Source organism: Echinops telfairi, unplaced genomic scaffold (assembly GCF_000313985.2).
Source record: "Echinops telfairi isolate 266 unplaced genomic scaffold, ASM31398v2 ScPeMD7_70;HRSCAF=299, whole genome shotgun sequence".
Taxonomy (NCBI): Eukaryota; Metazoa; Chordata; class Mammalia; order Afrosoricida; family Tenrecidae; genus Echinops; species Echinops telfairi.
Genome location: NW_022103968.1, coordinates 66345458 through 66360459, shown reverse-complemented (window position 1 = coordinate 66360459; position 15002 = coordinate 66345458). Strand labels below are relative to the sequence as shown.

The 15002-nt window shown below is 41.0% G+C and overlaps 1 protein-coding gene across 4 annotated transcripts in view; it reads right to left on the bottom strand.

Annotated features, from left to right (window-relative positions):
• The window catches only part of VCL (vinculin), a 129300-nt gene that overhangs the window by 41612 nt on the left and 72686 nt on the right, over positions 1-15002 (bottom strand). For all 4 annotated transcript variants that reach the window (XM_045291170.1, XM_045291171.1, XM_004701178.2 and 1 more), the window contains exons 3-6: positions 7578-7728; positions 6913-7021; positions 5072-5194; positions 3580-3740 (exon numbers count right to left, since the gene is read on the bottom strand). In XM_045291170.1, the coding sequence (XP_045147105.1) occupies positions 3580-3740; positions 5072-5194; positions 6913-7021; positions 7578-7728 (544 nt within the window). The remainder of the gene's footprint in view (positions 1-3579; positions 3741-5071; positions 5195-6912; positions 7022-7577; positions 7729-15002) is intronic.

Genomic DNA, 15002 nt, shown 5'->3' with positions numbered 1-15002 from the left:
GGGGTTTATCTGACCTGGATTCTGTGTGTTGTGAGCTCTTATCTGTACCAGTGAACATGCGTCAGTCTAGGCAGAACTGAAAGGCAGGACTGCGGTCATGATAGAGGGGGGTGGTGAGGAAGCCTCAAAGAACCAGAGGAATATTCTGTGCGTCATTGGTGCTATACAGCGCCCTGGTTGGCTCATCCCTTCCTTGTGACTCATTGTAAGAGGATGTCCTATAGTCTACAGATGGGTTTTGAGTCTCTGATCCGACCCCCCTTGTTCTCAACAATATGATTTTGTTGTTGTTTTGGGTCTTCTGATGCCTGTTACCTGATCCCATCGACACGTCTCATGATCACATAGGCTGGTGTGCTTCTTCCATGGTGGGCTTTCTGGTTCTCTGCTAGATGGCCACTTATTTAACTTCAAGCCCCTAAGACCCTAGATGCTATAATCTTTTGATAGCCAGACATTATCAGCTTTCCTTATCACATTTGCTTATGCACACATTTTGTCTTCAGCGATTGTGTCGGGAAGGTGAACATCACAGAATGCCAGGTTGTTGGAACGAAGCGTTTTGGGTTGAGGGAGGGCTTGAGCAGAGGCCCAAAGTCCATCCACTTCCTCAACGTATTGCCATATAAATATATGTACATAGGCCAATATCTCTATTTTGATTAATTAATATATTTACCTCTAGCCAAAGCTTTGCTTCCTAGATCTTTCCTGTGTTTCCGTTTACCTTCCTCCCGCCCCACCACCACTGTCCCTCTTCTCCTGCCTTACTAATCCCGCTCAGCTAGACTGCTGCTGCACACCCATAATTTGAATGATGGGTGAGAAATAAAAGGATGAGCTCTCCTTGGCTTTGCCTCTTTAAAACCTTAACTTATTTGACAAGTTTTTACCAGGAACTTTTCCCACTGATTTTCTTACCTCACTTTTTGAGAGGAAAAATCACTTTCCAGAAGAAAATTGTACCAATGGGGAAACAGGAAACAAATATGGTAAAACTCAATTAATTGTCTATTGGTAGAGGGAAAGGAGGTGAAAAGACTGCATGAAGCAGAAGGGGTGCCTGGTGGTTACAGTCAGGCACTAGGTCCTTGGTTAATTTGCTGCTTACACTTCACCACTGAAAAATGCATCTGCTATTTTTTTTTGCATCTGCTATCAAATTAGAAAAGAATTCAAATCATAATTATTAGTTCCCATCTTCAATGCCCAATTTATTTTCTAAATATTCTTGCAATTATTAAAAATGATTATGGTCAAGATGTAGGGAACAGGGCTGGGAGTAAGACTTACCATGTTTATCTTTTTATAGTCATTTGATTTTTAAGCCAGTACACAAGTAACGAAAGCAAATTTAGGTTTAAAAAAGCAGTGTTTCTTGCTCATGCTGATGTCGTTATGTACTTGAGGGGTGTGTGTGTATGTGTGTGTGTAAACTAGTTTATGACAAGGTTAGTTTTGCAGCATAATAACAATCTGGTTCCTCAAATGAACATAAAACTGGGACAGCTACAAGACTGTGCACCGTGGAGAGGAGGCCAATTTTCCTGATATATCCCTCCACGTGCCGAACCCTAATCCTGACATTCTCAATGGATCGACAGACCACGTTTTCTTAAAAGCTGACGACACATGCACAGAATAAAGCCCAGAAACACTATAGTCTACTCTGAACGATGACGCGTGGCCTCTGCAAATATCGAGCAGGCTGCACTGCCTGCTCTTCCTTATGGCGAGTTATCATTTGCAGAAGCAAAAGCAAGAGAATGAGGGAAGCAGTTAGGACAGGGGCACCTGAGCTGGCAGAGAGCCCTGGCCGGGTTCACAGAGGAGCCGGCAGAGCATGCAGGGAGACACTCCCCCAGAGTTGGGGATCTCTTTAGATAGCCCATCGCTTTTCTTCTGCTTTTGAAGTCTAAGATTATTACAAAGGCCAGACGCCTCACTGGTCCTCTCAAGTCTACCCCCACCCCTTTTCTCATGGCGTCACACCTTAAGGGCAGAGAGCTAAAAGCAAAGTCCCAGGAGACTGGTGGGAGAGGGCAATAGAGAGATATCATCAGTCGAAAGTTTCCCTCACTAAAATAAAGCCCACCCAAGTCCATGGAAATGACTAAGCTGGAACCATTCGCAGGAGCCTGCGCAAAAGCTGAAAGTATATCCCAAATACGGAAAGCCTCCTATCCCATAGTAAGAGCAGACCTTATGTTTTCCCCCAAGAAAGAGCTCAATTAGAGCCAGAGTCAAACAGCCTGCTCAGCATAGCCCAGAGCCCCCTATATTCAGTGACATTCTGACATAGTCGAGCACAGTGTTATACTCCGGCACACAGAGTAAGGCACGGCACACAACACCAAAAAAAAATATCTCACAGGCATGCGGATTCTCTTTTTAAACAAAAGAAGAAACTAGAGGGCAAGAGAACGCTTACCTTCTAAACATGAGAAAAAGAATAAAACAGACAAGAGAACAAACACAAAACAAAAAAAGATGCATAAAGAAATCTTAACAGGAAAGTGAACATTGTCAAGTATGCAACAACAGGATTAAGTAAAATATCAGAGACTTCAAAAGGTTTTACTACGTCGATTTAAAATTCAGTCTGAGAACTCGTTCAAGGACTCATGTCAATGAGAAGACACCTCTAGAAACAAACTATACTTCAGACGTGCTGAGGAATCTCCTTTCCATAGTAAGGTCAGCTTTCTGAGCAACAAGAAAAAGGGCTGGTGATATTCGGCCCCAACCTTGTCCTTACCGGATAGGTTTCCTAGAGGACAAACGTGGCCTTAGTGGGCACAAAACAGAAGTCTTACTACAGAATCCCCGTTAGCTCTGACAGCGGGTGCCTTATATACAGCAAGTGGGTCACACCCAGGGGAGGCGGGTGATCAAGGAGAGTGTGTTCGCCCGACTGTGCCTCCGTTCTCCAGAGCGGACGCTTTGTTCAGGGGGATGGTGCAGAACACAAACCACCCTGACGGGGATCGAGAAGGAATCCACCCACCCCCTGGGAGTCTATAGAGGTTCTAGGCAGAGAAGAGGGCCTTCAAACTGATGAATTTGAAAACTAATATTTTAATCAAGACCAAAAACAATAGATAATGAAGGGGCATATTTAGAAAAGTCTGGAGTTTCCTGTGCATCAAAGTTGGTTGAGGAAAAGTTTTCCATACAGCCTAGTCACAGGGGCCTTCTGTATCTTTTTAAATCACCGGTTAACAACCACCCCCATGTAAGGCAGAGGCTCTGGACCCAGCCCTCCACAAGGGGAGTGTGAACCGCTCTAGAATTCCTCCACCACCCCAACACCAGGTTAGAGGGAAAGCGACCCTCCCCCTATTGGATCGAACAGACAAAGCATGCTGATTTGATCTACCTTGCTAAGAAAGGAAATTTACAAATGTAGCAAGTAGCTCTGGAAATGAAAGTGAAGAACGTGCTTTCTCAATTTCGTAGTAGTCTTATGCCACACACAATTACAATTACAAGTTAACTGTGCTACGGGAGACGATTAAAACCCTTAGGCTAGCAGATCTGAGGACTGTGCTTCTTTCCCTCTAAGGGACCGACACTCACCCTGCTGGCCCAGGCATCCTCATCCCAAGAAGTGAGTTGCAGCACGCGAATGATCTCGTTAATTTCGGCACTCATCTTTTCGACAGTAAAATTGCGATTTTTCAAAGCTTCTTCTATTCCTTGGTTTTTTGAGTTTTTAGTTGTTACGAAAATTTTCATAGCTAGAAAAATTAATGGGAAAAAAACACCCAGAAACTAAGCTTGGAATTAAATTTTTACATAACATTATCTACCCACGATGCTCAATACATGCTTTGGGCTTCAAATGTCTTAAGAACATACAAAATAAACACTGCTGTTTTTGAGTAATGTCCTAGGACCAACACTCTTCACTGTAAAGAAAAAATCAAGTACAAAGCATATCACAACATGATTGGAGAAGTAATTCAATGTGCATCAACTCAGAATCACAAAATATCGAATCTTCTCCCAAATCAATTCTCACACAGACCCCATCCAGTGCAAACCTAATGGGACAGCAATGAAAACACTCAGTAAAACTGGGAAGGAGTAGACCGCTGCTGGCCCCAATCCCAAAGAAGATCCCAAGGCATCCCGGATTTCTCTCAACACGTAGCAGTCACTTTCTGACCCCCGAGGAAAGTGTGTGTGTGAACCAAACAGTAAAGAAAGAGAATATATTTCGCTAAAATAATTAGGAAACTAAAGATTAACTGACACTTTATTGACTTACTCAGGTAAGAAAGACACCCTCTTGCCAACCACCCCCCTCCCATATAAAAAAGTTGGCCTCAAAACGTATTTCCTTGGTAATTACAATATTCCAAACAGACAGGCAGCAGCTGGAAGGTCGCAGTGATGTGTCTCATACAATGTGAAAATAACACGGCCCTTGGCGAGTTAAATTAATATGCCCACAGCTGCGGTATTGCATGCAAACCAGGAGGCGTCTGGCACATTCTAGAGGCTCAATAAGGGCCATTCCCTGTCCAGAGTTGAGAGAGCAGTCGCCACGGTTGCATTGCTGGGCTCTGCCCAATGGGAAGGTGATCCCAGCTGGTGGCTGCAAAGCTGATCCGGTCACAACGCAGAGAATAGTTAAATGTCTTTTATGTAAAATTGTATTCATACAACTTGAAAAGGGGTTCTAGTTCAATTCTTTATCACAGTAACCGATAATGTCCATTCCAGCTCTTAGTTGTTTTCTATCATGCAAATGAAGGTGTCAAAATGCATACACAAGAGCTTCTAGAAGTGATGCCACCTTGCAGGAAGAGAGCCTAGTAGGGTTTTAGAACAGAACTGGGCCACAGAAGGAACGTTGCAAGCCCAAAGCACATTAGAGAAGAAGAGAGTACTAGAGTACTGGTTCTCAGCCCATCAACCACTGGCATCACATGTAGCTAATCAATATATCTTACTTTGATCCAATCTGAAAAGTATGTAATAGAGCAACAAACAAAAACGAACTCAGAATTTACAACATGTTAACTTTTCTTCCTTGTAAAATTAAAGTGGAGACAGGGAATACCTGAAATGAGAACAGGCAGCAATTCTTTGACGGTGTTCATTGAGTTCACCAGCATCACTCGGTGCTCCTGGTGAGTGAGCTCCTGTTGTCTCTCATCAATCATTTTGGCCATCTTTGTCATTCCTTGGGCATAAAGGATACATTGTACGGGTGAGGAGTGCACCGATCCAGGGCTCTGGATCTTCTCAGCCTAACGCTATTATTCACAATTATAGACAGCCAACTGTCCACTTCAGGACAGGACATACATTATCACAACTCTAGCATCTATAATCAGGCTGTTCAGGGCAGTTCTGACAATATAATTTTATTTTTTTCAATAAATAATAAATATAGTCAATGTACATCTTCCATATAATGTGATTTTTTATGTTTGGCATAGTAAGTACATTCACAAATGAAAACGATATCTACATAAATTAAAATTTGAAATATTTTTGGGGAAAAAATCCATTTATAAGTCAGGGCAAAAAAATTGCCAGCCAATCATTGATAGCGGTTTAAGGACATGTATTTGTAAACAATTCCATATGAACCTAGTACCAAGAATCTGGTGGCTGAAAAAAAGTCTTAAAAATTACATATGTGTTTTGTTTGCATCTTCGTGTGTTTTTCCCTGTACTTTCCAATTCGTCCAATATAAGCATGTACTGTTTTTATAATTTAAAACAAATATAAATATTGTAAAAATAATTGTGGCGATGACAGTGTTAAGAAGCATCTGATGTTTTGGGATCAGCCTGCTAGCACTTTCGATTTCCTTTGGTTATTATTCAAAGGTGCTATGTAATTCTCTAAGACTCTGATTATTCAGTTGCTCCCAGGATCTTACAAATTGTCTCACAGACCACCAAAGAATACCAAAGGGCCGTGGGAAGAGTGGGGTTCCCCCTACTTCAGACAAAGTAGCTTTCTGCCTTTTATCTGTAAGATGGATCTGCAGAAAATTTCATTGAGAGGAAAAAAACGTTTTCCTATGAGAAAGTGTAAAGAAGACTGCTGTAAAGCCATCAAGGAAAACCATTCCCCAGGGATCTTCATGTGACCTTCCACGATGACTCTGAGAAATCTTATGGTCGCTAAGTTTACAAAATGACTCTACTGGAGCCGCAGAAAAATACTGTTAATTAAAAACTAACCGTTCGCTTAAGACAAGTCTTTAAAAAGGCAGGTTTAAAATATATCAAAATAATTTTGATTTTTTTAATACTGACAACTTAAATACTTCATGAGTCTTGTCAATGGTCTCATTTACATTACAAGGACCTTCAAGTTCACATTACAGGTCTATTAATATCAGAACTGGCATCTGCTCAATGTTTTGATTATTTAATTTTCAGACATTTAAATAATCATCTCAAAATGAGATTTAACCACAACGGTGTTCTCTCTTCTAGGTCTGATTATATTATGCAGCTTGGACTAGGGCATAAATCCGTAAGAGTAGGAGAGTCATCAGTAAGCTAAGGGGTCACAGAGAGCTACAGGCCAGCTGGCAGACAGTGAAGAATGCCGCAGCATGTGGAATACAGAGGTCGGAATTCAGGGTGGCCTGCAGTGTGACAATAATAGAAAAGTATTTTCTGCATCCTTCAGCGACATATTCAATGTCTGGTTAAGTTCATTAGGCTGGCCACGAGGTGTTGACAGCAGATCCCACTTTCAGAGACAGTGACACAGCCAGCAGAAGCACGGTCTCAGCACCACCAGCAAAGCACTCGCAATCACTACCGATCTGCTGCAAAATTCGAGGGGGTGAGGGGGGGCTGATAGGCAGGAGGAATCGCCTGGGTGATCAAAAATCTATAAACAATGTATTAGGAAAATTGGATATAACCAACCTGGTCCAAGATTCTTTGTGTAAGTGACCAAATCTTCCATAGTTTCCACCACTTCTGCCACTGTAAGATATTCCAAAATGCCTTTGCAAACTCTAATAATTTTACGAACCTGAAAATTTATTTCAGAGTATTCAGTAAAATGAATGGGCAAGTAATGAAAAACATGATAATACTGGTGTGCAGTTATTTAACGTGTACTCATCCAAAGCAAACATCCAAACCAAACCAAACTCACTGCCATGGTGCCAATGCTGACTCACAGAGACCTACAGGGCAGGATAGAACTGCCCCTGTGCATTTCTGAAACCAACTCTTTACCAGAGTGAAAGAGAGGCCCTTTCTCTTGCGGAGCGCCTGCTGGTTTCAAAGTGGGGACGGCAGTGTGATGCCCCACCAGGGCTCAATCCTCACCATTACCATCAAGACTGAGCTTTTCGTTTGGGAGAGGTCTACAATTAGCTCACTTAGCTCTCATCCTATGGGCAGCCTGTGAGAATCATAACCACATTTTTATAAAGAAAAAAGAGGCAAAGGATTATATCTCCAAATATTTCTTGAGAGAAGCCAAAGGGAGGCCTGTAACTAACTAAGCTAATAATCAGCTTCCAAGTCTAACCCTCCTGGCAGCTAATGAGGCAGATCAGCGTAGTCCTCAGATTGCCTACCTCAGCCTCATCAAAGGTCAGGAGCAGGTCTGATGTGCCGGAGAGGATGCCTCTTGATCCATCGATTAGGTAATCCCGAGCTGGCACTGAGTAGGGGTCTGCCTGCAGCAGCTGGGCTGCCTGAACAAGTTTGGTGCAAGCATTCTCAACCCTGTGGAAAGAAGATGGGATTAAGCTCACCGGGCGGCATCAAGCAGACACAGAACGCACCAATGCAAAGTACATAAAAAATCAAAACCAAACTCACTGTCATCGAGCCAATTCTGACTCATGGCCACCCGACAGGACAGGGAAGCAGTGCCCTGCGGGTCTCTGAGACTGACTCTTTAGAGAGTAACTCTACCAAAGTAGAAACCTCATCTGTCTCCAGCAGAGCAGCTGATGGTTGCAAATTGAACTTTTTTCCTTACATTAAAGACCACTTGATGGGATCTCGTTTTTTTCAGATATTAAATAAGAAATAAAGAGAAGAGCAGCACATTCACTCGTTCATTCAGTGCATTCAGTTCTTCATTACTTCCTGCCAACAAGAAATCATGAAGGAATGTTTTGAGCCTTTTACTTTGAGATGTTATCTCTGCGGCTCCTTCATTTCCTTACTCCTCCCCGTCCTTCACACAGTAATGTTAAAGGCATTGCACAAAGAACTGAAATGCTTAATAGTATTTTCCCATGTGACATCTGGAAGTATAATGGCAGAGCACTATGTTAAGGGAAATTTAATAACCAGATGACGCCAAAGAATAGGTGGAAACACAAGAAGAAAATTTGAGGGCTTGCATAAGATTTTCATTCATCTAACTAAATGATTTTGTTTGACCGATCTGTTGAACTATTTGATAGCAGGCCTATAAAATGATCTTGTTCTTTAAAAGTTGACTAGCCTTAATAACTAAACTCGATTGTATTATAGACCAACGGATCAGTCAAGGGTTAGGGAGGGTGGGCTTATTTATAAAATGAACTCAAAATACATAAACCTGCCATGTAAAATGTATTCGTTCATTCAAATGTTCTTTCATACAGAGTTCAAAAGAAACGTTATAATTAAAAGTTCAAATTCTGCTTAAAGTTAAAATATTTAGCCAAACTATACATTCTTATTTCAAAACAAGGAGACAAATAAAATCTCCCATACAAATGGAAGCCTACTTTCACAAAACTGTCCTCAGGATCAAATAAAACAATGCAAATGCCTATAAGTACAATGTTGGTTGTGCTGTTAATAAACAGAATTAAATCAACATAGGAATTTCAGCTATGCAAAAGGCATACAAAAAGATCATGGACACCAATAAAGAAAAATTAAAAATCCACCACAGTCCCTGCCACGGAGTCGATGCTGGCTCATAGTGACCCGATCGGACAAGGTAGACTTGCCCCTGTGGGTTTCTTAAAGTGCAACTCCATTTTTCTCCTGCAGTGTGCCCGCTGATTTCCAACTGCCATGCATGGGGCAACCACTATGCCGCCTGGATGCCGTGGACACCCGGGATGTACCATAAACACACATCAAGTGCTGGTCCAACTCCCAATACACACACTTCTGTAAGCTACACTAAAAACACAGCAATCAATAGGTTGGATGTAATGAATGTCAGTGTGGCATTTAATCAGATTCTTAAAGGTTTATCTTCCTTTTTAAATTAAACTTTAAATTACATAATATGTATATTCATACATCACACGAATAGTAAATACTAATATATTCTTACATAAAATACTAACCACATACTTCTACGTGAATGGCCACACACTGAACGTTCGGCTCCCATGCACTCAGATTACATCCCAGAAGTAGCAACTGTTACAAACTTCCCTCTGTAGTTTTCAAAGACCTCTTATGCACAGCGAAACAAAAGAATCTGCTCCCCTTCTTTCACACAGAGGATATGTTACACACTCTCCACACTCGGCTTTTTTCACTAACAGAGCTGAAGATACTTTCCAAACAGTGTGCCAATCCTCAACTTTTTTACATAACAGTCCCTAATTGCTTAGGTCGCTTTCATTATGTTTCAGCCCAAGTGGCCTGCGGAGGAAGTACCGGACGGCTAACGGCAAGGCCAGTGGGCAGGCAGGTCAGACCCCCAGTCGCTCGGAGGGATAAAGACGAGGCAATGTGCTCCCGGGACCCCGGCCCTGCTCCTCAGGACTGACCAGACGCCAGTGGGGCTTTGCGATCCTAAACAATGCTGCAAGGAATCATCTTTGATTCACACCATTTTTCACTCTCTGAGATACCTATAGGACATAGTCTAGAAATGGAATTGCTGAATTGAAGGTATGTACATTGGCTATTTTGATAAGTGTTACTATATTGCTCTCCACACAAGTCACTCTAATCCACATTGCCACCATCAATAGATGATTGATACGTACCTGTAACTCTGAGGTAAAACTGAGATTTTATAAAGGATATTTATTATTCGGATAATGGTGATTTCATTTGTTTCCAAAATATTTCTAGGGCTCTCGAATAATTTTTAAACTGTTGTGAGGGAAAGGATTGGTTCTTCCATTTCAAAAATGCTGCTGACCCCTGTGGTGGCCCCCAATGAGTGTCTCAGTACAGGTTCTTTTTATTGTTGCCGTTTTATGCTTTGCTGTGGTTGAGGACATCCATCCACTCAACACTCTGGGCTGGCATCCTTGGGGTCCCCGAAGGCATTCACCAAGTCGTGGTGCTTTTCTCACCCGCCTTCCCGAGTCGGTCCTCCCTCAGGAACAGGAAGTCTCAGCCCTGGGTTCTTAGCTCACCTTTCAAGTGGCCTGACCAGAGCCCACTCCTGAAGGAGATTCTTCACTAGTTTAAAAGATCTCAATGGTCTTATTTTGTACTCATAGGGTGAGTGAGGCAGATAAATTTTAAAAGTTTTATAAAATGCCAACTAAGATCACACACATAAAAGACTGTATAAACTTTACATTCTTCAGTTGAACAGAACCCATTGTCTACACTCCAGATGTAACCATTAGCCTGAAGTTTGTTGATTATTCCCTGGCTTTTCTGTAGCTATGTACTGCTGTGCACTGTTGAGTCAACTCCAACTCACAGTGAACTGTCCCACGGGTCTCCTGGCAGCAGCTCTTTATCAAAGTAAACTAACTGCCACATCTCCCTACGAGAGGCGGGTGGTGTGAGCTTGAAGCACGGACCCCTTTGGGTGACATCCAGAGGCTTTAATGACTGTACAACCAGGGCTCCTTTTATCATTATTATTTTTATTATTACTACTACTACTTAGATTTGCCAGTACTGGTACCTTTATCAAGATAATTATACCAAAGAACACCATAATAAATAAAATTGCTTAAAATTAATAATAAAAATATAATCTTAAAAGCAGCCGAAGAAAAATAACATTTATATACAGACGAACAAAAGCAAAAGGACATCAAGCTTCTCGCTGGAAGCAATATAAGGCAAGAAGACAGGGGGGCAATATCTTTAAAGCACTGACAGAAAAAAATCTTCCAATCTAAAATTCTATACCCAATGAAAACACATTTTAAAAAAAGCAAAATAATGATTTTATCAAGCAAAGGCTGAAGAATTCACTACTGGCACATCTGTCTTTTTATTTTTTTAAATCATTTTATTGGGGGCTCATACAACTCTTATGACAATCCATACATATGTCAATTGTGTAAAGCACACTTGTTGCCCTCATCATTCTCAAAACATTTGCTCTCCACTTGGGACTCTTGGAATCAGCTCCTCACTTTTCTTTTCTCCCCCTCCCTTCCCACTCCCCACTCCCTCCTAAGATCTTACACTGCCCGACATCTCCGTTCACCCACTTTTCTGTTGTCCGTCCCCCAGAAAGGAGGTTATATGTAGATCCTTGTGATCAGTTCTCCCTTTCTACCCCGCCCTCCCTCCTCCCTCCCGGTATCACCACTCACACCACTGGTCCCGAGGACACGTCTGTCTTACAGGAAATGTTCAAGTAAGTCCTCTAAGAAGGAAAGTGATAACGGATGAAAACTAGACGTACACAAAGCAGTGAAGAACAACGGACATGAAAATTATATGGGTAAACATAAAAGACATTCTTTCTTATTATGGAAACTTGGTAGTGTAGTGGTTTCCACATTAAGTTACTAATCACAAGTCCAGTAGTTCAAACCCAACAGCTGCTCCAGGGGAGAAAAATTAGACTGTCTGTTCCTATAAACATGAATTATCTAAAACCCTTAAGGAACAGTTCTACCCCATCCTATGAGTCAGAATCCATTTGATGGCAATGGGTCTTGTTGATTTTTCCCCCCTTCTTATTTAAATATATTTTTTAAAGTTTTATTGTCACATAATTCACATAGCATACAATTTAAAAGTTCAAATTATATTAAGAAAAGTTGCACAATCATCACCACAATCAATTTCAGAATATTTTCTTCTTTCTTGTACTTGTGGTTAGCTCCCCATTTACTCACAACCTCCCTTGTCATGCCCCTAAGTAATTATGAATTGAGTTATTATCTCTATAGATTTACCTATTCTGGATTTCATATATAGAAAATTATACAAAACAAAAACAAGAAATAAATTTAAGTTATTGGAATATCTTTAAAAGATAATCTACTAAGACTTTAGCAAAAAAAGGGAAAAGACAATCTAGCAACTGGGAGACTATATTTGTAAATCATATATCTGATCAGAATCTAATAACCATAATAAACATAAAACTTTGATAACTTAACAAAAAGACAACCCAATTATTAAAATGTACAAAGGGCTTGAATAGACATTTCATCAAAGAGGACATTCAAATAGCCACCAAATGCATGAAAAGATGCTTAACACCATTTAGCCATCGGAGATATGGAAATCCAAACCACTGAGACAGCACTTTACTTCCTCTGGGATAACGAAAACCCAAACTCACTGCCGCCACATCACTGCGGACTCATAGTGACCCCTCAGGACCGGGTAGAACTGGCCCCGTGAGGTTCTGGGGCTCATCTCTTGTCAGAAGTACAGAGCCCCATCTTTCTCCCAGAGCTGCTGGTGGTTTCCAGCTGCTAGTCTCACAGTGAGCAGCCGACCCTCGGGTAAAATAACAACAGACCGTGAGAATGTGAGGGAACTGAGCCTACTGCTGGTGGGAAAGCAAACATAGTGCAGATGTGGGGAGACTGCACAGTTCCTCCAAAAACGACAGCGATTCCACTGCTAGAGATGCACAAAGGTTTGAAGGCAGGGACTCAAGTAGACACTGGTACGCCAATGTTCACTGCAGCGCTTGTCATAACAGCCAAGAATGAGAAACAACTAAGTACCCATCAATAAATGAGTAGATAAGCAAAATGTACTCGACACCCAGCGGAGTATTGCGTAGCCAGTAGGAGCAATGCAGTCTTGAGACATGCTCTATTGTACACCGTGTGAATGGACCTTGAAGACATGCTGAGTGACACAAAGTCAATGCAAAGGGAAGTGGTGTATGCCCTCACACATATACAGACAGGAACAGGCCAATGTCCACTGACCAAAGTTTAGTGATTCCCAAAGGTAGGAGAAGAGAAAATAAAGGGTTCTTGCTTATGGAGTACTGAGTTTCATTTTACAGTGATGGAAAAGATTAAACGTAGGGTTGCACAGCCAATTAGCATAATTTTGTTAATAAGTGTACACCTATGGCAAAAGTTGTGTGACAGATATGTTTACAACAATGTGCCCCTTCCTTCACACCTCCGCCCCCAAGAAGAGTAGCTACTGAGACTGCTTAGATATAACCAAACATTTTAACAACTTGGTTCTTCGTTTGGAAGTTTAAGGCCATGGTTTCATGGGACATTGCAGTTAACTGGACCAAAACTAGGCCAATGTAATATTACTGTTCAACCTCCTAGTTCATTGCATAGTGAGGGTCTGGAGTCTTAAAAATTGCAATTAGCCACCCAAGTTACAACAATTAGTCTCTACTCTTCTGGAGCAAAAGAGGATGGTAAGTCAAGAACAAGAGGAAATGTAGTGTGTGGCTAATTGCCTCTTTGAGCTAATTTTCTTCTTTGCCATGAGACCAGAACTAGACGGTGCCTGGTTACCACCAACAAACATTCTGACCAAAGAGTCTATAAGAATTATAATCAAAAGGGGTGGGGAATGCAGAACAAAATCACAAAGTCTTGTGGAATCCAGACTTTCTAGAGTCACTGAGCTGGATGAACCTCTCTTTAAGCCTTAAGCTAAAAAGCCTTCCCCTGAAATCTTCTCAAACAAACAATAGTTTAGCTTAACTATTTAAGAATGTCCACCTTGAGCAATGTCCTCTATTGGGAACTATGTAGACGGGATCAAACTGTCAACACCAACTCAAATGCGACAGGAAACATAAGGGGCAGGGAGATTCTTTTACAAGGAAAAACTCGGAAAGGGAGGGTGAGAATGGTCGAAGAGCGAATCAGTGTGACCGAATCACACACTTAGAAACTATTGAGTTGGTGCACCAGGGGTCTTCAGAAACGTTTGTATCTTTCATTCCATTTTTTCATGAATTGCATGAAGTCCTTTGCATATTCTGCTGTGTATACCACCACAAAACTAAAACATAGTTACAAAAGATAATTCACTGAGGATATAATTTTTATTTTACTAAATTTTAAGTAAATTTACTAAAAATAAATCTGACAATGAGGGCTAGTTTTGTGAACGAGGCTATATAAATGTTTTCTATAAGCTGAATACATTAAATTTACATGGAAATATATTTAATACATGTACATAAGACATACTAGAAAGGAACGTCAAGAAGTTCATAGAAAAATTCCATTATCCTTCAATCCCATTTTTTCTATATTCATACTATCTACAAATTGTCTCAAAAACATAATTAGGAAATGCTCTGGTTTATAACCTGGGAACTGCAGGGAGTTGAAACCAGTAACCTCTTGCTTCCTGGTTTTCTTACATCAGCCTTCTCTCTAACTGAAATGCCTCTCTCTTCCCCTCCTTTGCTTGGCTCACTCCTCCTCCTTCTCTTCGACTGAATTTTAAAATGCTTCTTGTGTTGCTTCTCTCAAGCCTATGTGCTCCTATTAGATTTATCACACCCTCTCAGTTGTCTTTCTCCCCAAAGACTGGAAGTTCAGCAAGGCCAGTGACTTTTCTGTTTTGCTTATTAATGTGTTTACAAAATGCATGACACATTGTAAATGTTGATAAATGGATGTTGAATGAATGAATTTCTACCAAGAAGATGCAGTCAAGTAAGTCATCAATTGACTTATAGAAATCATGAACTTTTAAAACGCACAAACTCAGTTTTATTTCCAGGATATATATGTGGAAATGAAATTATGGCAAACAAATGTAAGCATTAAAGGATACAGTTATTTTACACTGCACCTGTTCACAGAACCTTGCTACTATATACATTTTTCACGTCTGTTAAAGCAAAAACAAAACACAAACAATCG